General features: G+C 31.8%; 10 protein-coding genes across 10 annotated transcripts, besides 1 other annotated feature; 5 read left to right on the top strand and 5 right to left on the bottom strand. All coding sequences in view use genetic code 12, as the record gives it.

Annotated features, from left to right (window-relative positions):
* Positions 1-156: 156 nt before the first annotated feature.
* Positions 157-603: a long terminal repeat ((kereru-1a) Long terminal repeat (LTR); about 450 bp long).
* Positions 604-1,046: 443 nt separating this feature from the next.
* CAALFM_C103840WA (uncharacterized protein) lies at positions 1,047-1,316 on the bottom strand (the record flags this gene model as incomplete). The annotated part of the gene is made up of 1 exon (XM_019475089.1): positions 1,047-1,316. The coding sequence occupies one exon, from the start codon at positions 1,314-1,316 to the stop codon at positions 1,047-1,049; it is 270 nt and encodes an 89-aa protein (XP_019330634.1).
* A 203-nt stretch (positions 1,317-1,519) lies between these two features.
* Positions 1,520-2,512, top strand: CAALFM_C103830CA (exosome non-catalytic core subunit; the record flags this gene model as incomplete). The annotated part of the gene is made up of 1 exon (XM_708538.2): positions 1,520-2,512. The coding sequence occupies one exon, from the start codon at positions 1,520-1,522 to the stop codon at positions 2,510-2,512; it is 993 nt and encodes a 330-aa protein (XP_713631.2).
* Positions 2,513-2,677: 165 nt separating this feature from the next.
* Positions 2,678-3,787, bottom strand: PDR16 (phosphatidylinositol transporter; the record flags this gene model as incomplete). The annotated part of the gene is made up of 1 exon (XM_708539.2): positions 2,678-3,787. One exon carries the CDS (start codon positions 3,785-3,787, stop codon positions 2,678-2,680), a length of 1,110 nt encoding a protein of 369 aa, XP_713632.2.
* Positions 3,788-6,154: 2,367 nt separating this feature from the next.
* Positions 6,155-7,333, top strand: ELA1 (elongin A; the record flags this gene model as incomplete). The annotated part of the gene is made up of 1 exon (XM_708540.2): positions 6,155-7,333. One exon carries the CDS (start codon positions 6,155-6,157, stop codon positions 7,331-7,333), a length of 1,179 nt encoding a protein of 392 aa, XP_713633.2.
* A 91-nt stretch (positions 7,334-7,424) lies between these two features.
* On the bottom strand, positions 7,425-8,357 carry RPP1 (RNA-binding RNA processing protein; the record flags this gene model as incomplete). The annotated part of the gene is made up of 1 exon (XM_708541.1): positions 7,425-8,357. One exon carries the CDS (start codon positions 8,355-8,357, stop codon positions 7,425-7,427), a length of 933 nt encoding a protein of 310 aa, XP_713634.1.
* Positions 8,358-8,690: 333 nt separating this feature from the next.
* On the top strand, positions 8,691-9,971 carry CAALFM_C103790CA (peptidylprolyl isomerase; the record flags this gene model as incomplete). The annotated part of the gene is made up of 1 exon (XM_708542.1): positions 8,691-9,971. One exon carries the CDS (start codon positions 8,691-8,693, stop codon positions 9,969-9,971), a length of 1,281 nt encoding a protein of 426 aa, XP_713635.1.
* A 1,957-nt stretch (positions 9,972-11,928) lies between these two features.
* Positions 11,929-15,150, top strand: HMG1 (hydroxymethylglutaryl-CoA reductase (NADPH); the record flags this gene model as incomplete). The annotated part of the gene is made up of 1 exon (XM_708543.2): positions 11,929-15,150. One exon carries the CDS (start codon positions 11,929-11,931, stop codon positions 15,148-15,150), a length of 3,222 nt encoding a protein of 1,073 aa, XP_713636.2.
* A 221-nt stretch (positions 15,151-15,371) lies between these two features.
* On the bottom strand, positions 15,372-17,218 carry SKO1 (Sko1p; the record flags this gene model as incomplete). Its single annotated transcript, XM_019475088.1, has 2 exons — positions 15,372-17,096; positions 17,207-17,218. 2 exons carry the CDS (start codon positions 17,216-17,218, stop codon positions 15,372-15,374), a joined length of 1,737 nt encoding a protein of 578 aa, XP_019330633.1.
* Positions 17,219-18,639: 1,421 nt separating this feature from the next.
* STR2 (cystathionine gamma-synthase) lies at positions 18,640-20,427 on the top strand (the record flags this gene model as incomplete). Its single annotated transcript, XM_708545.1, has 1 exon — positions 18,640-20,427. The coding sequence occupies one exon, from the start codon at positions 18,640-18,642 to the stop codon at positions 20,425-20,427; it is 1,788 nt and encodes a 595-aa protein (XP_713638.1).
* Positions 20,428-20,501: 74 nt separating this feature from the next.
* CAALFM_C103750WA (uncharacterized protein) lies at positions 20,502-21,053 on the bottom strand (the record flags this gene model as incomplete). Its single annotated transcript, XM_708546.1, has 1 exon — positions 20,502-21,053. One exon carries the CDS (start codon positions 21,051-21,053, stop codon positions 20,502-20,504), a length of 552 nt encoding a protein of 183 aa, XP_713639.1.
* Between the last annotated feature and the right edge of the window lie 456 nt (positions 21,054-21,509).

The raw sequence follows: 21,509 nt of genomic DNA, 5'->3' as shown, positions 1-21,509 counted from the left end.
GTTCGTTCAACTGTCAACGATTTAGATAAGTTAGATTTTAATTATTTGTATGTAGTTTTTGAATTCCAGGGAGGTATTGGTATGTTTGTTTGTAGTTGCTGTTTCTTTTTTTTTCTCGTCAAATAAGAATTTGCCAGTTATATATCCATTTTATTCTGAACAGACACACCTGGACTGCGTTAGGTGGTGCAACGCTCAAACCTTACCCACATACAATAGAAATGATGATATTGGACTACTAGGTGCAATGAACAAAGCCAAACAGGCTCAGAAGAGTGGTTAAGGAGATAATAGACGATGTAACATGGATGTAAAGGTAACAGACTATATCACATGGTCGAATGTAACCAGGAATTAAGCTATTAGGCTTTTTCCCAATCATATATATCCTTGGCAGAAATGATAGGAGCAAGACGCTAAGGCGTGCGGGATTTTACCCGTGTAGTACTCTGAAGGAGTAGTATATAAGTATATAGATTCTCCCAGTGTTTAAGTTAGATATAGAGGGCGGACGAGGCAGAATTAACCTATAACACAATTATATTAGTGACTCAATATATTAGCCAATTTACACGACTATATATATCCCACTAAATCTATTCATATTCTCAAATCTACACGACTATTCAGTTGCCGCTTACGGTTTACCACCACGGATGACATAGCCTGAAGGGGAATTACCTTTTCTCTATATTTAATTATATCAATTTTTCTATTTTTTGTTAAACACAGTAAGTTAGGTAAGTTATAATATAATAATATGTTGTTGTAGGTTAAACTGACAAGCACTTTTAGATTAAGAGTTTATCATGATATTAAATGATTCTTCTTATGATTCACCAATCTCCCCCCTCCCCCTCCCCCCTCCCCCTTCACGTCCCCCCGAGTTTCTTAAATAAATACATTATATTGTAAATATATATATTGATCTATAATCCTTCCTCTATTTGACCCCATTGACCTAGTATCCGTATCATCATTTTCTTCTTCTCCTTCATTTTCTTTTCCATTGCTTGCTTTATTACTAGTGACCCTGTTCATTTTTTTCATTTCGTGGAATATTCTTGTTTTGAATGAGCATCATGAGCATTTTTAAATAAAATATCTAGAATCATATTATCTTGTTGATCAATAATTGCTACTATTTGATTAGGATTTTCCATAACTACAACAATATATTGATTCTTAATTGGATTATGATCTAAACAAGTAGTTGAAGCCCACGATGCGTTATCATATTCTTTTAATGTTATTGTTGGTGGTGTTGTATCGTTGATATATTTTGGATATTGATTGTCTGTATTGCTGCTGCTCATTTTTGGAAGAAATGATTGTGAATTGGTAAGGAGTTGTTTAGTTGATTATTCTGTAGCAATTGTGTTTAATTGGTTTCAATTTTGTTTTTTGGCACCAAATTTTGAGAAGAGCTGAAAAAAAAAATAAGCCTACAACAACCACCCATTCATTCTTTCTTTTTGAAGGTGCTTGCAGCTAAGTTTAATAACAGACGTATTCTAATATGACAGATATGTCAAACACTACTACTGATGGTAATGTTTCTAGTATTGTTGTTCCAGGACAATATATTAGTCCTACTTATAAATTAGAAAATAGCAACAACGATTCATCTATACCAGTGAAATATATTCCTGGATCGGGGACAATAATATCAAATATCAATATCCCATCGCCAAACACCTCAACAAACTCAGTTAAATCAATGCCAATTATAGTATCGACAATATTAGGGAATGTATCCATCTCACCTATTGATCAAACCCCAACATCAAAACCATCCAACAATGATGATATGGTTATCGATAATGAGCAAACTAAACTGGATGAAGATAAAGATAAAGATAAATATGTTAAAAGTTATTTAGTTTCTGTGATACCAAAATCTACCAAACATCAATCCACCACCTCCACCACTACTAGTAATCAATCAGGCTCCAAGGCAATTTCAGCAATTGCATTACCTAAAGAAAATGATATTGTATTAGTTCGTATTACTAAAATCACTAAAATCCAAGCATATTGTGAAATCATATCATTAGATACCACCACCAACATTTTACCAGATTCAGGTCTTGGTAATAATGGGAATGGATCACATGTATCAATGTCAATTACCGGAAGTAATTCTCAACATAATTTCAATCAAAATTCAATTGCTTCTAGTCAATCAACTAATCAATCAGTACAAATTTATGAATTGGGAGAAAATTTTAAAGGGATAATTAGAATTAATGATATTAGATCGACTGAAAGAGATAAATTAAAATTAATTGATTGTTTTAAACCCGGTGATATTGTTAAAGCTCAAGTTATATCATTAGGTGATGGATCTAATTATTATTTAACAACGGCAAAAAATGAGTTAGGGGTTGTTTTCGCTAAAAGTGAAAATGGTGCTGGTGATTTAATGTATCCTATTGATTGGCAAAATATGATTGATATTAATAGTGGGGTTATAGAAAAACGTAAAAATGCCAATCCATTTTTACAATAAATAAGCAAGTGGAATAAGGATCTAATATACATTTATAAAAATTGATGCTAAATATATATGGGGGTTTTCTCTATATGTAATGATATCTATGAAATAATTAAAAAAATAAACTATAGGTACAAGAATTGCAAAAGATCAAATATATATAAAGGTACATGTATCATTTTAGATGGTTCCAACGGGATGAATTAATTCTTCATTATTACCTCTTAAATCAACTTCACTTAATCCAACGATTCCACCAAATTTTTCAAATCGTTCAAAATATTGATGTTTTTTATCTTGAGATATTTTTATCATTACATCCCAATATTTTTTATGATCATATTCAAAATTAACTAATCCTTCAAAATCTTTATCCAATTGTTCTTTAGGTACATAATTTATAAATGGTTGATCGAAAACTAATTTTTCTCTAGTTAATGGATCAATAAATGGATGAATAATTTTCAAAAAAGTCCAACCTAACCAAGGTATATTTGTTAATAATGCTTTACCTAATCTTTCAGGATAATGAGTTTGTAAAATATGTAAAACTTGTCTACCAATTCCTACAGGAGGGATTTTCCCCAGTTGAGTACCAACAGGATGTGCTTTAAAATCAATTAATAACGCTAATGAATCTTGTCCCGCAGGCATATAATCAATGACTCTTTCCAACATATAAACTAAATGTTGAACTTGACGTTCACTAGTTTTAGTATTCTGTCGACCTGGTTTTAAATATAAACAGGGACGTGAATCATTATCATAACCTAATATGACTTCTTTACCAGTTTCATTTTCTTCACTAACTAATTCACCATTAACTTTATTTTCATTATCAAATGGTTCGGATATACCAAATTCACGTCTCCAACTTAAGGTTAATTCAATACGATCAATTGCCTCAGATTCATGCCATTTAGTAGCTCGCAAATAACGTAATATACATTCTCTAGTGATCCAAGATTTTTCACCAATAGTTAATTCTTTAGTTTTTCGTTTATGTTTATGAGTTTCTTCACTAATAGCAATTTTTAAATCTGATTGTTGGAAATGTTTCAATACATGTAAATATTTATCTTTTTGTTCTTGAGTTAATTCTGGTTCTGAAGGGATATGTGATTCGGATGAAGGAGTAGAAAATGGTATATAAACTGTGGATAAACTAGCGGTACTAGATGATTTTTCGTTGGTGGTGGTGGTGATTTCCGATGAAGAAGAAGTTGGTGAACCAGTAGTAGCAACTGGAGGTGGTGGAGTAGATACTTTATTTCTTAATTTTGCAAACATGAGAAGTATGGGTGGAGAGACAAGGGTTTATTAGAATAAATATGTGAACAAATAATCCAATAAGAAGAAGAAAGAGTAGGAAGAAAGAACAAAAAAGAGTAAGGAATCTGAAACAAATAAAAGTAAGAAATTTTTTGTTATTAAAATTGTTGTTATGGAATATATATAGAGTGTAGAGTGTATGGAGTGTTTGGAGTATGTAAAGCAATGGAAGCAATGGAAAGCAAACGGGAAAGGAAAAAAAAAAATTTTGTGTGGACGGAATGTAATTATCTCCGAACGGCTTAAATGGTTATTATTAATTATTACTTACTTACTAAGCAAAGTGATGTAAATGATGGTTGCACTAAAACACACAAACACGGATAACCATTATTTCTGCTGCCATTGCTACCAACCACGCGCCCACCATTTTGTTAGAGCCGAGTTCGACACGTCTTTCCATCACCACCACCACCCGTCTATCGGAAAAAAAAATGTTGCCATTTCTTTTTCTTTTCTCTCATCCGAAAAATTAAGTACAAAAATTACACCCACATTTGTTAATTCCGAATCCGATTTTAGGAAATACAATTTTTTACACCCGGCAATTCTAATCAATTTTTATTTTGATTGCCTTTAAACTTGCTATGAACTTCTCAATGCTTTACAATTATCAAATCAATCTATCTAGCAGTACGGCTGAGCTCTAACTATATACATGATCCAGATATCTATCTTAATTTTCAGATTGCTAAATATATAAAAGTCTTGAGTATATTGAAGAGATTGAGGATTTGAGTTATTTAATTTTATTTTTTTATTTCCGATTGAGAAATAACAATAAAAAGATAGAGATTCATCGCAAATAATAAATTGAACACACTAACTAATATTGAAACGTTTGATAGTACGTTAAATCACTTGTATATATGTTCAATCACGTGAATGATGATTGATTATAATTCCTCTTTCTCATCACCAAGTACTGTTTCGAAATACTTGACCTCACTTACTTCTTTCCGTTACTTACAGACTCAACGGTAATTTTTTCAAAGTATTCCTCCTGTTTTTGCATAAATGCTTTTAGTTTAACATCAAACTGGTGTAACCTTTCTTCTAATGAATTCATCGATTTAACCAAACCTTCAAATCGATCGTCTATGAATTCCTTGAGTTCTCTGATTGTTTCGACTAATTCTTCATTATATCTTGAGCCAGATGGTTCTTGCGATTGTAGATCTTGGCCTGTATCCTCTTGTAAAGGTGCTTGTGAAGTCATTTGGTAATTAGTAATTGTTGAAAGTGGTTTATATAAATGTGTGTATTCTTCTTTTTGTGTCTGGTTTATTACTATTATTATGGGTTTTTTGTAAATTTGGAGAATTAAGTGAAATAATAAGCTTAATCAATTTATTCTAGGAAACCAATACAATTGCCAGATGGTATGAAATACGAAACTCTCTCTAATTGAAATTGATAAATTAGAAAATTAATTCTTCTTAACTTTTTTCTTATAATCTATGATAGAAAAAAAGGAGTTCAATATTAAAAAATATATATATATAAGTATAAACAGGGAGGAGTGTCTGCTTTATATAGTAAGAATCTGTATTAATAACTTTGCAACCAATTTTTGAACACATTTTTTTAGAGTGTGTGTGTTAAATGTGTGTATATGGCGATATATATACAGGTTTATCGATAAACACACTCCTTGTCTTAATATTTGGAAAGGTATGTTCTTTGTTGAATGGTCGGATTTATGCTAATTGTCGGTTATACTCTTTTGTAAGCCATTCTTGGGGGTCATGAAATTACTTTTTGGTCTAGGCTTAGCTTTTCTTAGCGAAGTTAGGTATAATTTTGTAACTATGAATCAACAGCGAATGACACAATAATCAACATCAAAGATTGAATATGTTTAAAAGCTGGTTTTCAAATAATATAATCTTGCGTTCATTCATTTTATGACAATTTCTTTCTTTTTGCAGCAAATTTTTGCATTTTTAGAAAGTTTAATCACGAAGAATTTTCCTTGATATTAGAGTTTGTTATAGTATTAACATTTCCTTTTCTTTTATCATTTGTAAGTATTTAAATAGCCTATTTACTTCTGTTTAATAATAATTGTAGTACTTTTGTTCGCCACCATGATTGTTAAGGTTGTTCTTGCAACAGTTAGTGTAGTAGTAGTTATGGTAGTGTGCGTGTGTGTGGCAAAGTGAACAGTCTTTAGGGACACTACTCAAAAAAAAAATTATTTCTTTTGTCTTTCTTTCTTTCTCATTGATGCTGTACAACCTACTTACTTAGATCTAAAGAGTTTACAACTTCAACAAAAACAATCAAATTATATCTATCAAACGTATATATTTACTATTAAATATGGAATCACTACGACCATTGACACAAATTAAAAAACTGAACAAAAAGCTACCGTCATTAGTTGATATATCATTATCAACAATTAAAAAACATATTCATCTGATAACTGATATTGGCACTACTCCATATCATTTATTAGAACCAATATTACAACAAATCCCTGCTAAACAATTAAATGAATTAGAATTGAATTGTTCTCAATTATTACCTTATTCTGATAAATTATGGATGAAATTAATTCTTAAAGATTTTCCTGATCGACCACCACCACCACCACCATCTGCTGCAACTTCACCTATAAAGTTGAATCAGAAACACGGTGGTGGTAGTGGTGGTATTTGTGGATTAGATATGCCATATAAATCATTATATTATAAATATTGTCAAGATCGAGATGAATTTAGAAAAGATTCAGCGAAACGATTACGTCATGCAAATAAATCATTAGAACGACAAAAATCGAAAAATAAAATTGTTGCCATAGATGAAGTATTAAGAGATCCCACAATTAAATCAAGAAGATTTTATGATTTACCAGCATATACCAATAACAGAAAGAGTTATGGAATGATGGGGAATAAAAATTCAATTTTACAAAAGGCGAAACGGGATACTATAGTAAATCGTACATTAATATTTGGTGGTAACAATGGTAGTGGTACTAATCGACATTTAAATCGATATGATCCATTTGATGCTTTTAAAGTAGATAAGAAATCATCAATATCTAGTTTGTCGACAGGGAGTAAATTTATAAGACCTCCGAAAACAACAACAACCAATAATAATAATGTTCGACCTGGGGTTAGACGAACTACTTTTTTCAATTCAGCTGGTAGTGGCCAATCAACTGCTACTACTACTAAGAGAGCTCAACCTTTTGATTCGAATAACAACAATGAGCCTAACAAGGTAAATCCAAGTATAGCGTCAGATACTAAATCAAATTTGAATTCTGCACCTGATTCGAAACAAAATTGTGAGACCAATAATACTACTACTACTGCTAGACAACCATCGATATTTTTACAATTCAAACGCAAATCATCAATAATGACTAATGATTTAACTTCAACAAAGAAAAAGAAGGCTAAGAAACTGAATAATCAATCTGAATTGTTGGAAGTTAATGAAACTCCAAGTAAATTAAAACCATTAAAATCATCTATTTTCAGTTAACACCAAGCACTAAATCTTCTTTTCTGAGTTTTATAACTCGATTAATTTGTATTATTTCATACTTTATACACTTGCATTATATACACTTATTCTATTTTGTTGTTTTCCTCTTTTTCAATAATCGGCCAGATGAAGTATCATCTAATTTCTTCTTAAACCCACCCCCACTACCAGAAATTGTTTGTTTTTCTTGCAATAAATCTCCATCATTATTAACAACAATAGTTTGTCGATGAGATTTTTGTTTTAATTTCCCATTAATTAATACTCTTTCTGGATTAATAGTTATAAATTTCGAACAATTATTTTTCGATAAATCTGAAGGTGAAGAACTTAAAGTTTTCAATAATATTAAAATATCCGATAAATTTCTTAATTGTAATGATGTTTGAGCTCCACTTGATATAATTATGCCTCTTGATCTACATCCACGGATTAATTGTAATACATTATTGAAAAAATTCTTCTTAATCAAATTAGTATTTGTTGAATCGTCAATATATCCTCCTCCTCCACTGTTTGTGTTGCCTGATATTAATTGACTATAACAAATTTCAAATTTTATACCTTTTTCAGTAGCATTATTTAAAGTTTTAAATTTTAAATAAAATGATAATTTCGATGCTAAATTAATTGATATTAAATCAATATCTAAATTTAATATTGATAATTGTAAAACTTTTTCATTTAATGGTTGAATAGCAATTATATCAAATTGATTTTGTAATTTATTGAGTTGAGGTAATTTTGATGAATCATTAACTATTAAAGTTAATCGAGAAAATAATTTTAATTTGGGGAATTTAGGTAATAATTCATTTGATAATTGATTTATAGGTATTGGATTGATTTTGGTGGTTGGTATTTTCACTGATTCTATTGATATTTGGAAATTAATTGCTTGATGAGTTATACCTAATGAATAATTAGTGATGATAATATTTCGAAGATTGGTTAATTGTTGTAATGTTGGCGATTTATCATAATTACTTACTGGCCATGGTATATTTAAATCATAAGACATGATGAGGAGTATGGGTACTTGAGCTAAACTATTATTTGTGTTGCTGTTGACGGTTATGGGCAATAGGCAATGGGAAATGGGAAATGGAATAGAATAGAATGGAATGTTGTTTTAGAATGTGTAAGTATTTTTCTCTGTGTGTGCAAAGTGTATGAGAGAGAGTGCGTGTAAAGTTTCTACACAAATTAAAGATGAGATGAGCTTCACTATTAACTACTACAACGCCCCTTCTCATCACTTCTGAAAAAAAAAATTTATTCTTTCTTTCCTTCGTTCTTTCCTTCGTTCTTTCTTTCTTATTTCAACAATTCTCCATTAAGAACAAATTTAATTATGTCTAATTTAACTCCAATTGCTACTTATAATTTGGCTTTACAACCATTTCAACCAGTTCCTGCCATTGAAGATGATTTCCCAATTTCTATTAGAATCACTTTAGCTTCATTAGACCCTGAAGCCGCTGATGATAAAGCTGAACCTTCAAGTTTAAGAATTTTGAAAAAATCAAATTCATTATTGAGTGATGATTATTTTGAAGATGATGATGACGATGAAGAAGAAGATGACGAAGAAGATGAATTGGACGATGAAGAAGAAGAAGAAGAAGCAGAAGAAGAAAAATCTTCAAAGAAATCTAATGGTAAAAAGTCCAGTAAGAAAGATGAAGATGAAGAAGAAGACGATGAGGAAGAAGACGATGAAGACAACGATGAAGATGACGTTTCTGAATACATTGTTTGTACTTTATCACCAAAACATCAATACCAACAAACTCTTGATTTAACTATTACTCCAGATGAAGAAGTTTATTTTGTTGTTACTGGTTCATACCCAATTCATTTGACTGGTAATTATATTGAGCATCCAGCTGATCAAGATGAAGAAGATTATGATAATGAAGATGAAGATTACGATGATGAATATGATTTGTCTCCAGATGAAGATGAAATCATTTATGGTGCTCCATTAGATGATGAATATGACGATGAAGAAGAAAGTGAAGAAGAAGGAACTCCAAAGATTGAAGAAATTGTTGAAGAAAAAGAAAAAGTTAAGGAATCACCAAAAGAATCCAAAAAAAGAGTCGCTGAAGAATCAACTTCTAAAAAATCTAAAAAGGCTAAAAAAGATGAAAAGAAATCAGTTCAATTTTCAAAAGAATTAGAACAAGGTCCAACTGGTTCTACATTAGTCGAAAAGGACAATAAGAAAGCCACTCCAACTAAAGATAAAAAGGAAACCCCAGTGAAAGATGATGGTGATAAAAAGAAAAAATTCCCAACCAAGACTTTATTAGGTGGTGTTATAACTGAAGATAGAAAAATTGGTTCTGGTGCCACTGCCAAATCCGGTGCTAAAGTTGGTATTAGATATATTGGTAAATTGAAAAATGGTAAAGTTTTCGATAAAAATACTTCAGGGAAACCATTTAGTTTTAAATTAGGTAAAGGTGAATGTATTAAAGGATTTGATTTAGGTGTTACTGGTATGGCTGTTGGTGGTGAAAGAAGAGTTATTATCCCACCAAAAATGGGTTATGGATCTCAAGCTTTGCCAGGTATTCCAGCTAATTCAGAATTGACTTTTGATATTAAATTGGTTTCCTTGAAATAAGTTTGATGATTTATTGGGTTTTTTTATAGGATTGATTTGATTTATCCCCTTTTGTAAATTTATAATATAATACTAGACTACCATATTTTATTCTTTAGAAATAATTACGTTCTTTTTTTTTAACATCTAATATTTCATCCAAACCAAAGTGGGTGTATATAGTCAGTACAGTTGATATATCTCTAAGAATGTGGTTTTCTAGTAATAATAGTACTCTTTTGAACTATTTGCTTGACTTCTTTCAGAGTGTTGACACTTGTGATTACAGTCAGACTAAAAAGAATTGGTTGCAAATACATGTCAAAAAAAGTAAACTCCTAACTAGAACTGGCATAATATCTGCTTAAATCTTTAATAACATTGTATATGAAAATATGAATATTGGTTAAACAATTGAAGGGCTGTTACCAGAAGGTCAAAGGTGGTGATAATAAATTAGAATATGTGAAGGAAGAGGGGGTGGCAGTGGAGTGCATGAAGAATGATACAAATTAGAAATTAATTATGTGGCTGTCGTATAAATCTGCTCTTTTTTTTTTGCGATACGATGACCAACTAACAAATATTTCAACATGGTAGCGATCAACCCACCCACCCATACATTACCTTTTTTTGTTACAATAACCAAATATATCTCCACATATAGGTATAGATATATAAAGATATATATAAACAGTATAAATTATAATACAATGTAGAAAAATCAACTATTTCTTGATTTCTTTCCTCTTTTTACCTCAAAGAAAGCAAATTTCATCTCTTCAACGTTTTCTCGGCTATTGCTACCATTTAGCTAGTTTATTGTTATTATTACAGATCTTGTATCATATTCATTCTTTTTACTGCCATTCAACTTCAATTGGTAATCAATTTTTTATTGGAAGATTGGTAACGTACAAGAGAGGATTATTAAATTCAAGATCAATAAGGTCCAGTAAATACAAGCGACAACAACAACCAATTCCATTGTTGGGCATTTGCCGTTTCGCCTTTTCATCCCTTTATCATCCTTACCTACTTTCCTGCCTGCATCCTTTTTCTTTGGCTTTTACTTGCGTCACAAACCTTTGCAATCTATCCTTCTTTTCCCTCCTTTCTATTTTGTTTTGACTTGACAACAAGAGACACAATTACTAATAAATCAGAAGGGTATTCAAGAAAGAACAACTACATTACCCTGCACCACTTGACAATATTATTTCTTCCATAAAGTGAGAGTTTTTTTTTAAACTTGGTTGGTTGGTTTCCATTACAGTTGGAAATAATATAAATAATAATAATATCAATTTGTTATATTGTTGAATTTTTTGGGTTGGAGTATATTTGTGATTTAAAAAAACTCTCTTTTCTTCTTAACCTCAACTGATTGGAATCAAAAAAAAACAAAGAAAATTTTTTTTCCAAGCTACCAAGGCAAACAGATTAAACCCATTGTGAGTTTGTGGCTATAAATTCATAAAATAAGGCTTTTTCCATCATCTTCTACATCTTACAACTTACAAATAACCTTAATATTATTATCAAGTTATAAATCATTAATTACTAAATTTCCGAAAAATTCAATTCTCGAGAAACAACTGAAAAAAAAATCTTTAACAAAAAAAATTTCATCTACTAAACAAATCTTTTTCCAAATTCATCTTTTTCACCAACCTTCCTCTTCCCTCCCAATTACAAACCCTAACTAATTGAAATAAAAAGTATTTCATTTTAGACCAAGAGGAGTTTTGTTTTCAATTCTTAATAAATCCCCATATTCACATTAGAGAATCAATTCAACTTTATTCAACAGTGTTCAATAAACCAAACAACTACACGAGTTTTTTGTTTTTCTTATTTTTCCGACAACCTTCTTTTTTTTTTTCACTTTCTTCACAAATAAAAAAAAAAGAAGACAACACCTGCTAATAGTTGTTTCTAGAGTTAGGGTTTAAGTTATTAGTTAGAGAGATCCATTATGCTTAGTTTTCTAACAGAAGTGACTGGTGCTATAGCACAAACTTCTGCTCGTCGACCAATTCAATTCATGGTTGTACCTGCTTTATTAGCATCCATCGCGTATTTATCAATCATTGACGATTATATTCCTGAACATATTAAATCTAGTTCTGGTTCATCGGGTATAAGTTATTATCATCCTTATACTTCTTCTCATTATAAATCTCAACCCGATTTGGATAAATGGACTGCTATTGATAAAGAACATATTAATGATGATATTTACACTCAAGCTAATCAAATTAGTGTTATACCATTAAGATTTAGAAGATTTCAAGATGTTGTTCCTAATGTTCCTAATGCCATTCACATTTCTGATAATGAACAAATATTAATTGTCCCAACTGATCAAATTGAAAATTCTTTAGATCAATTACAAGAAATCACTAATAATGGTATTACTTGGAAAGCAAGGAATAATGACAAATTGGCAAAATATTATGATTATATTAGATATGGTTTAAACAAAGTTCAAGATGCCATTCAACATGCAGAAAATTTCGATATACTTTTAATATTTGTCGCCTATCTTGGTATGTGGTATGCATTAATTAAAGTATTTGTTGATATGAGAAAAATTGGCTCGAAATTTTGGTTAGCATTTTCAACTTTAACATCATCAACATTTGCATTTTTATTGGCTTTATTGGTGTCCAATAAATTTTTACATACTAAAGTTTCATTATTAAGTCTTTCAGAAGGGATTCCATTTTTGGTTTCAGTAATTGGATTTAAACATAAAGTATCAATTGCTACTATTGTTGCCAATTCTTCAACAGCATCACCAGAAGATGTCCCTCATGTTGTTGGTAAAGCAGTTTCTTCTCATTGTTTAAGTATGTTGAGAGATCATTTAGTGGTTATTGGTGGATTACTTTCATGTGCCATATATGCTCATCATTTAACCGGGTTGAGAAATTTTTGTATTTTAAGTTCATTGATTTTATCATTTGATTTGATTTTAGTTTATACATTTTTTTCCGCCATTTTAGGTTTAAAAGTTGAAATTAATCGTGCTCGTCGTACTGAAGATTTACAGAATGCATTGGAAGAAGAAGGTATTTCTTCATTGGTGGCTGCAAGAGTTGCTGAACAATCAGCTACTATTGAACATCCTAATGAACATAATTTTTTCAAATCAAATAATTCTTCCATTGCTTATTTTAAAGTCATAATGAGTCTTGGGTTTTTCGCTTTCCATGCATTTTGGTTAGGCAGTTCTTGGTTATATAGTACTACTGACGGTGGTGAAAGTTTTAGTCGTTTTTCATTCCTTTCCAATATTCCAACTTTAAGTCAAGATATTTCTCAGCAAATTCCTATTGGTAGAAAAGGTACTGTGGTAACCATTTTACCAACGATATTTTTTATGCCTTCAGGATTTATGGTACAATTGGAAGATTTCATTTATCTTGTGTTGAGTAAATTTAGCAGTGCCATTAGAGATAGTATAATTTCCAAGTTTTTGGTGTTTGGATTTGCTCTTTCAATTGTTACTAATGTTTATTTTTTGAATGCTGCTCGTTATCAAGTTAGTGCTACTCATAAATTAATTGAAAAAGAAATTTCCCGTCCTCAGGATAGTAGTGTCACCGCCACTACTACCACTACTGCAACCGGTACTACCTCTTCTGGTGCTGCCACTTCCAAAACTATTGGCAATAACAAAGGGTTGAAATCAGTTCAAGAAATTCCTGACAATGAAGATGAATCATCAGATGAAGAACTTGAAATTAAAGCCCCAGTCAAAGTATTACCACTTGAAGAATGTGTTAAAGTATTGAAAGAAGGTAAAGTGAAAACTCTATCTAATGATGAAGTATCATCTTTAGTTGTTGGTGGTAAATTACCATTATATGCATTGGAAAAACAATTAGCTGATAATAAAAGAGCCGTCATTGTTCGTCGTAAAGCTATTGCAAAATTAGCTAATGCCCCAGTGTTAGACACAAATCGTTTACCTTATGCTCATTATGATTATGATAGAGTATTTGGTGCTTGTTGTGAAAATGTGATTGGATATATGCCATTACCTGTTGGAGTTGCTGGTCCATTAATCATTGATGAAAAACCTTATCATATCCCTATGGCTACTACTGAAGGTTGTCTTGTTGCCTCGACCATGCGTGGTTGTAAAGCCATTAATGCTGGTGGTGGGGTTGAAACCGTTTTAACTCGTGATGGAATGACTAGAGGTCCATGTGTTCGCTTCCCTACTTTGAAAAGAGCTGGTGCTGCTAAATTATGGATTGATTCTGAACAAGGTCAAGCCACTATCAAAAAAGCTTTCAATTCAACTTCTAGATTTGCTCGTTTACAACATATTCAAACCGCCCTTGCTGGAACTTCATTATTTATACGATTCAGAACTACTACTGGTGATGCCATGGGGATGAATATGATTTCAAAAGGGGTTGAATATTCATTGAAATATATGGTTGAAGAATGTGGTTGGGATGATATGGAAATTGTTTCCGTATCAGGTAATTATTGTACTGATAAAAAACCAGCAGCCATAAATTGGATTGAAGGTAGAGGTAAATCTATTGTTGCTGCTGCCCGAATTCCTGCTGATGTTGTCACTAAAGTTTTGAAATCTGATGTTGATGCCTTGGTGGAATTAAATATTTCTAAAAATTTGGTGGGATCAGCCATGGCTGGTTCAGTGGGAGGATTTAATGCTCACGCAGCAAATTTAGTGACAGCAGTGTATTTAGCATGTGGACAAGATCCAGCTCAAAATGTTGAATCGTCCAATTGTATCACCTTAATGGAAAAGGATAAAGAAACGGGTGATTTGAACGTTTCTGTGTCAATGCCTTCGATTGAAGTAGGAACCATTGGTGGAGGTACGATTTTAGAGCCTCAAGGAGCTATGTTAGATTTATTAGGTGTTCGTGGTCCTCATCCAACTAATCCAGGTGCAAATGCTCAACAATTGGCGAAAATTGTTGCCTCAGCAGTATTGGCCGCTGAATTATCTCTTTGTTCTGCTTTGGCTGCTGGTCATTTGGTCCAATCACATATGCAACATAACCGTAGTAAAGCACCTGCTGCTGGTGCTACTACTACTACTACTCCGGCAATTACTGATTCTAAAGCTAGTAATGGAAGTATTGCAAGTAATGGGAAAGATTTGAAACGTCTTGAAGAAGGTTCAGTAACATGTATTAAATCTTAGATAAATTTATATATACAAATAAGTATATTTGAGAGCAGAAAAAAAAGCTACATATATATTCGCTAATATTGTTGATAAAACATACATAGATTAGGATGTATAATTTGCAAAATTACTACAGTTTGTTTGGTTTTCTTATAAATAAAATTATGAATACATTGTATAAATTATAAACAAAAATACATACATTTAATGATAATAATAACAAGAACAAGAACAATCTATGTAGGATTTAAAGTAGTTGGTATAGTTGATGGAATTGATGTAACGTTTGTTGGAACCGTAGTTGGTTTCAGTAATAATCCATCAATGATTTCATCTTGAATATTATGTTTTTCTTTCAAAAGTAATATGGCACCACGCAATTCATTCACTTCAGCAGATAATTCTCTATAACCATTTGAATAAAATTCTAATTCTTCTTCCATTTTTTGAATTAATAATTTTTTACGTTGACGACATTTAGATGCTGCAACACGATTTCGTTCAAGGAAATTTTTCCGTTTATCATCTTCAGAAACATTTGAATTTTTCTTACTCTTCGATTTTGTGGTGGTGGTGGTTGTAGTGCCGTTGGATGAATTACCGGTATTATTTGTTTTGGTTGTGGTGGTTTCATTCCCATTTTGTAAATGTTCTTCTTTCGATTCTGCTTCTACCTTATGGTTTTCTTCATTGCCATTTTCTTTTCCAGGTACATTCTCATCCTCTGGTTTATTCGATGCATTTTGGTCATCTTCTTGATTGTTTTTACCCTTTGATTTTGATTTGGGTTCTTTTTTCTTTCCCTTCGCAACTTTAGCCTTTTTATTAGTACCACCAGCAGTGTCATTTTTCCTTTTCTTAGTAGCAGTAGTGGTATTTGTGGTGGTGTCTGCGGTGGGGTTCAAATCTCTTTGCAAGTTAGCTGTTTCTGATAAATCAGGTTTTGATTCAGGGAGGTGGGCATTTGCGACTGCAGGTTGTGTCATATCAAATGCAATTGATTGATTCTCTGGAATAGTATGGATTTGTTGCGCTATCACTGGTTGCGGTTGTGGTTGCGGTTGTGAGGGCGGAAGTCCACCAACCAACGCTTGAGAAGATTGATCTTGCTGAAGTTGGTTAGCCTGGGGAATATTTACATGAGGACCAAGAGCAGTTGATTCCGGTATTGGTCCTACTGAGGTATTGGCAGCTGGTTGAATTAAATGAGACTGATTATTTTGCAGAAAACTGCTTGTAGTGGGCACTAATAAACTCAGAGGGGTTTGTGTTATACCCAATAAACTAGATAACCCAGGAGTAATTGGTCCATTCAATAATGCACCTGGAGTGGATAAACCGGGAACTAAATTACTACCAAATCCAAAATTAGTTAAACCACCAGGTGTTAACCCCAGTCTAATATTTGATTCATTTGGTGTTAATCCGGTTTTACGCATGCCGGACATGAACTGGTTGAAATTATGAGGCTGCTGAGTTTGTTGCTGTTGCTGGGGTTGTTGCTGCTGTTGTGGTTGTGGTTGTGGTTGTGGTTGTGGTTGAAAAGTTTGATTAGTAGGTAATCCACCCCATATATTGGACCCAAGGGTATCAGTATTACTTTGTAAACTCCCACTATTGGTACTGTTTGAATATTGTCTACTGGTTGTGCCCCCAGGAGATAATCCTATAGGTGGCAATCTTCTTCCTCCAGGTGTGAACAAAGGTGGCGTAATACCTGGTAATTTACCATTCACACCTTGTTGTTGGTTGACACTGGAGATGTTGGGAATATGTAGGTTGTGTTTATTACTGGAACTACCATTATTTATTGATGATCCACTAGTAGCAACACTATTGACATCGGAAATGGCGTCATTGTTTGATGCTGCTGCTAATTCATTTAACGATACACTCGAAGATTCTTTGGTAGCAAATGATCTTTCGAATGGATTAAGTTCTAAATCAAATTTGGATTTATGCTATTATAAATAATAAAATTATTAGGGGGGATCAATATTGTTAGTATATGAATGATGTAATTGGTTTCTCTTCTTTCAAAGAAAAAATCTTTCTTTTCTAATATACTTACGTCACTGGACATCGTCTTTTTGGAACTAAAAAAAATAAAGAATGAATGAATAAAGATCTGAAAAGATATGAATTAAACCTTGAACTTTAAATGTGTTGAAAATGATCTTTTATTTCTTGACTGTTTTGTTTCCTTTGTTAATAGATAGTTCTCATATACTATTGGCAAGAAGAATATGTTGTGGATATTTGAATAAATTAAAAGATGGTTAATTTCCCAAACAGAAAAAAAAAACAAAGAAAAAAAAAAATTTAAAACTCACAACAACAAAATTTGATAAATTAATTGATTCCATTCATTCTACGTTGCTCTCTTTCTCTCTCTCTCTTTATTGATTTCTTTCTCTCTCCTCTATCTTTAATTTGTTTCTATTATTAACAGAAATCACTCGAAACATTTGCTCGAGTAAAAAATAGGAGAATTCAATTATTAAACAATAACTTACTTACATACATACATCCTACTGTTACAGGGGTACAGTTGTAGTAGTACTAGTTCATAACTTATTTGATTATTATTATTAAAATCATATTTCCTTTTAATTTCCATGAACAATGTAGAATTTATTAAATTATATAAATGAAAAAAAAAGGAATAACCCCTCTACACCCACTACTACCACTACTACCAAAAAAATGCTTGAATGCAACTACACCAAATTTGATTTTTAAGCTTATCAAATTAACACCATCGGTGAATGAAAAATGTAGCAATGTTTAATAAGTAGTAGTGATGATGGCTTTAGAAGAGCAGAGTCAAAAAAAGAATCCTGGTAAATTAGGAACTTTTTCTTTTCCTCTATTGACGTCATTGAAACATCCTCGGCTATTTTGAACTTGCATTTGTGGCTACACCCAAAAAATGCTCCTTATCTCTGTACACGACCTAGCGCCAATATCTCTTTCACACATTTATTGGTATATGTTTATGATACTAATATCCTCAATCAAGCCAACTTCTACTATTAGATGTGAATTGACAAATACTCAGTCAAGCATACTGCTCATGTTAACATCGTTTGCAAGCACTTGCTGTATTTTCAACCCAAGTCATAGTAAACACGAGAACATATTAATCCTCAAATCATAAAAGCTCGAGACAATTGCATTTCCAACTAATGGGATCTCAATCAATAACTGCATTGAATTTCATCTTTAATGAACTAAGGCTCTAGAACGCCATATATCAGGTTCTGTAGCTAATACTAACAACACATATCACGTGACTACTACTAGTTAAAATCATAATTGAGTCACAATGGATCAAAAAATCGAAAAAGTTGCACTACCAACTCATCAACAAAATAGAGAGAGAGAGAGAAAAAAAGACGTCACAATGGGGAAAATCATTAATCTTCCAACTATCTTTATCTTCTTAGATTTGGTGCAAATAATTCTTCTATTTCAAATATCTTACTCAACCAGTATTCAGATATGCCTTCACAAGAAATAGGGATGCCTATCCCAAATATGCCACATGCTGTTTCTGTGACTTTACCAACATGGGAAGCAACAGTAGGTTATGAAGAAGGTGAAGATTGGGTAGTTTCAAAAATGAATTCAGGTTATCCTCGATTTTTCATTCATTCTTCAATTCAAAAATTATGTTCCAATTTAGAAAAAAAATATGGTCGAGACGGAGAAAGATGTATGTGTTTCCCCAGTTATAAAGTAGCTAAACGATGTCGTGAATTTATTAAAGCTCATACTGTTAATCAAACTTCATTTAAAATTCGAGTATTACAATTGAGTACACTTGAACCAAGTAACGATACAGAAAAATCAACTATGATAGGAGCCACTATTGGAGTAGTTTTCTTCCCTAGATCAGAATATCCTTTGGCAAAGAATTATTGGCAACATTCAGGTGAAGGTATTTCATCAAGAATGGGGGAATACATTTTAAAAGAATTATTTGAAAAAGATAATGACAATAATGATAATTATAATAATTCCAATGGTGCTGATATTTCTAAAATGTCAGGAAACCTCAAACAAGAACTCCAATCTTTACAAATTCAAAGTCGTTCTCCATCCATTTCGGCCTCTCGAGCTTCTAGTGCTGCTGGATATAATATTGATGATGTTAACCGTGATTTTGATTCATTTATTGAACAAAAATATGGTCGAGTTTTAGATTTGAAATTTGCTAATGAAGCCAAAGCAGCTTTAAGAAGAAGAATTGCTGGCAAGGCAGATAAATCAACTGAACGAGTTGAAGAATTAGAAAGAGCGAAAAGAGGTAAACATTTAAATGAAAATGATGTATATTTATTCCCCTCAGGGATGGCATCGATATTTTATGCTCATCATGCATTACTCAATGTTTCTGATCAGCCTAAAAAATCTGTTTGTTTTGGATTCCCGTACGTTGATACTTTGAATATATTGAAGAAATTTGGTCCTGGGGTACATTTCCTTGGATTAGGGGATGATGAATCGTTAGATAATTTAGAAGAACAATTAAGTCAAGGATTGGATATATTGGCACTTTTCTGTGAATGTCCTTCAAATCCACTTTTGAAAACTCCAAATTTGCATAGAATAAGACAATTGGCCGATAAATATAATTTTGCCATTGTTATAGATGAAACGGTGGGGAATTTCATTAATATTCATGTATTGCCATATGCTGATATGGTGGCATCTTCATTAACTAAAGTATTTTCCGGGGATTCAAATGTTTTAGCTGGATCATTGATATTGAATCCTGATTCCAAGTATTATACTATTTTGAAAACATTTTTCAATAAAGAATATGAAGATTTATTTTGGGCTGAAGATGCCCTTTGGTTAGAACGTAATTCACGTGATTTTGTTGAAAGAGTACATAAAATTGATGATACGTCAGCAAAAGTTGTTGAATTATTACAAAATAGTCCATTGATTTCACAAATTTATTATCCTAGTGTTTCTGATTCGAAAAAATACTATGATGTTATAAAGAATGAAGGTGGTGGTTATGGAGGATTAATATCATTTTTATTTAAACAACCTCAACAAGCTGTCAAATTTTTCAACGCAGTAAATCTTCACAAGGGTCCATCTTTAGGTACAAATTTTACTTTGGCATGTCCTTATGCTATATTAGCTCATTATCAAGAATTAGATGAAATTTCTCAATGGGGGGTCGATAGAAATTTGATTCGTATAAGTATTGGATTAGAAGATCCAACTGAATTGCTTGATGTATTGCAAAAAAGTTTAGATGAAAGTATATAGATTATATAATATAGACCTAGATATATGCATAACGTTTTTTAATTTTTCCCTATTAATATTATTAAATGTCTCTATTAATGCATTCCGGGGAACTTCATATGTTCACAGGGAGCAGGTGGATCACTGGTAATTGGTTCATGTTGTACCGTACCAACATACCAATATTTATCATGATCGAAAAAAAATTGTTGCCAAGATTGTATATCATTCTCTGCCTCAGTTTCATCTAATCCTCTTAAATCATAAGTATATTCATCTTTTTTATTAAAACATCCAGTAACATAAACTCTAGCTGCATCTTTCCCCGTTAATTCGTGATATGGACCTCCAGGTCCATAAACTTTTGGTGATGAAGACACATCAAAAACTATCCCATCAATAGCTAAATATATGGGTAAATGTTTATCAGTCCCATTATATAAACTTAATTCCGATATTGTTAAATTTAATGGATTATTGGCATTGAATAAACGGAATTTTAAATAATCAGTGTTTAACCATTTCCCTCGATACCCCCATGTTGAAGTTGATGTGAACCACCATGATAAAAATGCATTTAAAAATAAAATGCCTCCAAGTATACGTAATATATCTAGGAAAGAAAATTTCGTTCTTGAATCTCTCATGAAAGTTGCCCCGGTAGGTAGATACTATTCTAATAATTATTCCTTGTAAAGAGTTGTAAATGATGGTTGATTTAAGGATCGCGTTAGTATGTTTGGTGGTGTGTGTGAAGAAAAAAAAAGTACGTGCATTTATATATGTGACTTAATATATGTAGTCTCCATACTCCGAAAAATGACATCACGATATATAAATACTACAACAACCTTACTATGAATGCAATGGATGTATAAACACAAAAATTTTTCATCGAAGAGCAGATTAATTATCACTTATAAGGGAAATTATAATCATTTTTTAAAAAACACAATCTATGAGAAATTAAATATTAAAATAAATAAAAGTTACAAATTACCAATACATAACTCTATGCATCGTTCAAATTACTTGTACAGTAATCGATCTAGTTTTGAAAGTTTTGAAGTTTTGTTTTTAAAAGGTGTAAGCTGTAAAGTGAA

This window comes from Candida albicans, chromosome 1 (assembly GCF_000182965.3).
Source record: "Candida albicans SC5314 chromosome 1, complete sequence".
Taxonomy (NCBI): Eukaryota; Fungi; Ascomycota; class Pichiomycetes; order Serinales; family Debaryomycetaceae; genus Candida; species Candida albicans.
Note: the sequence above shows the minus strand (reverse complement) of the source record. Positions and strands in the feature narration are given on the sequence as shown.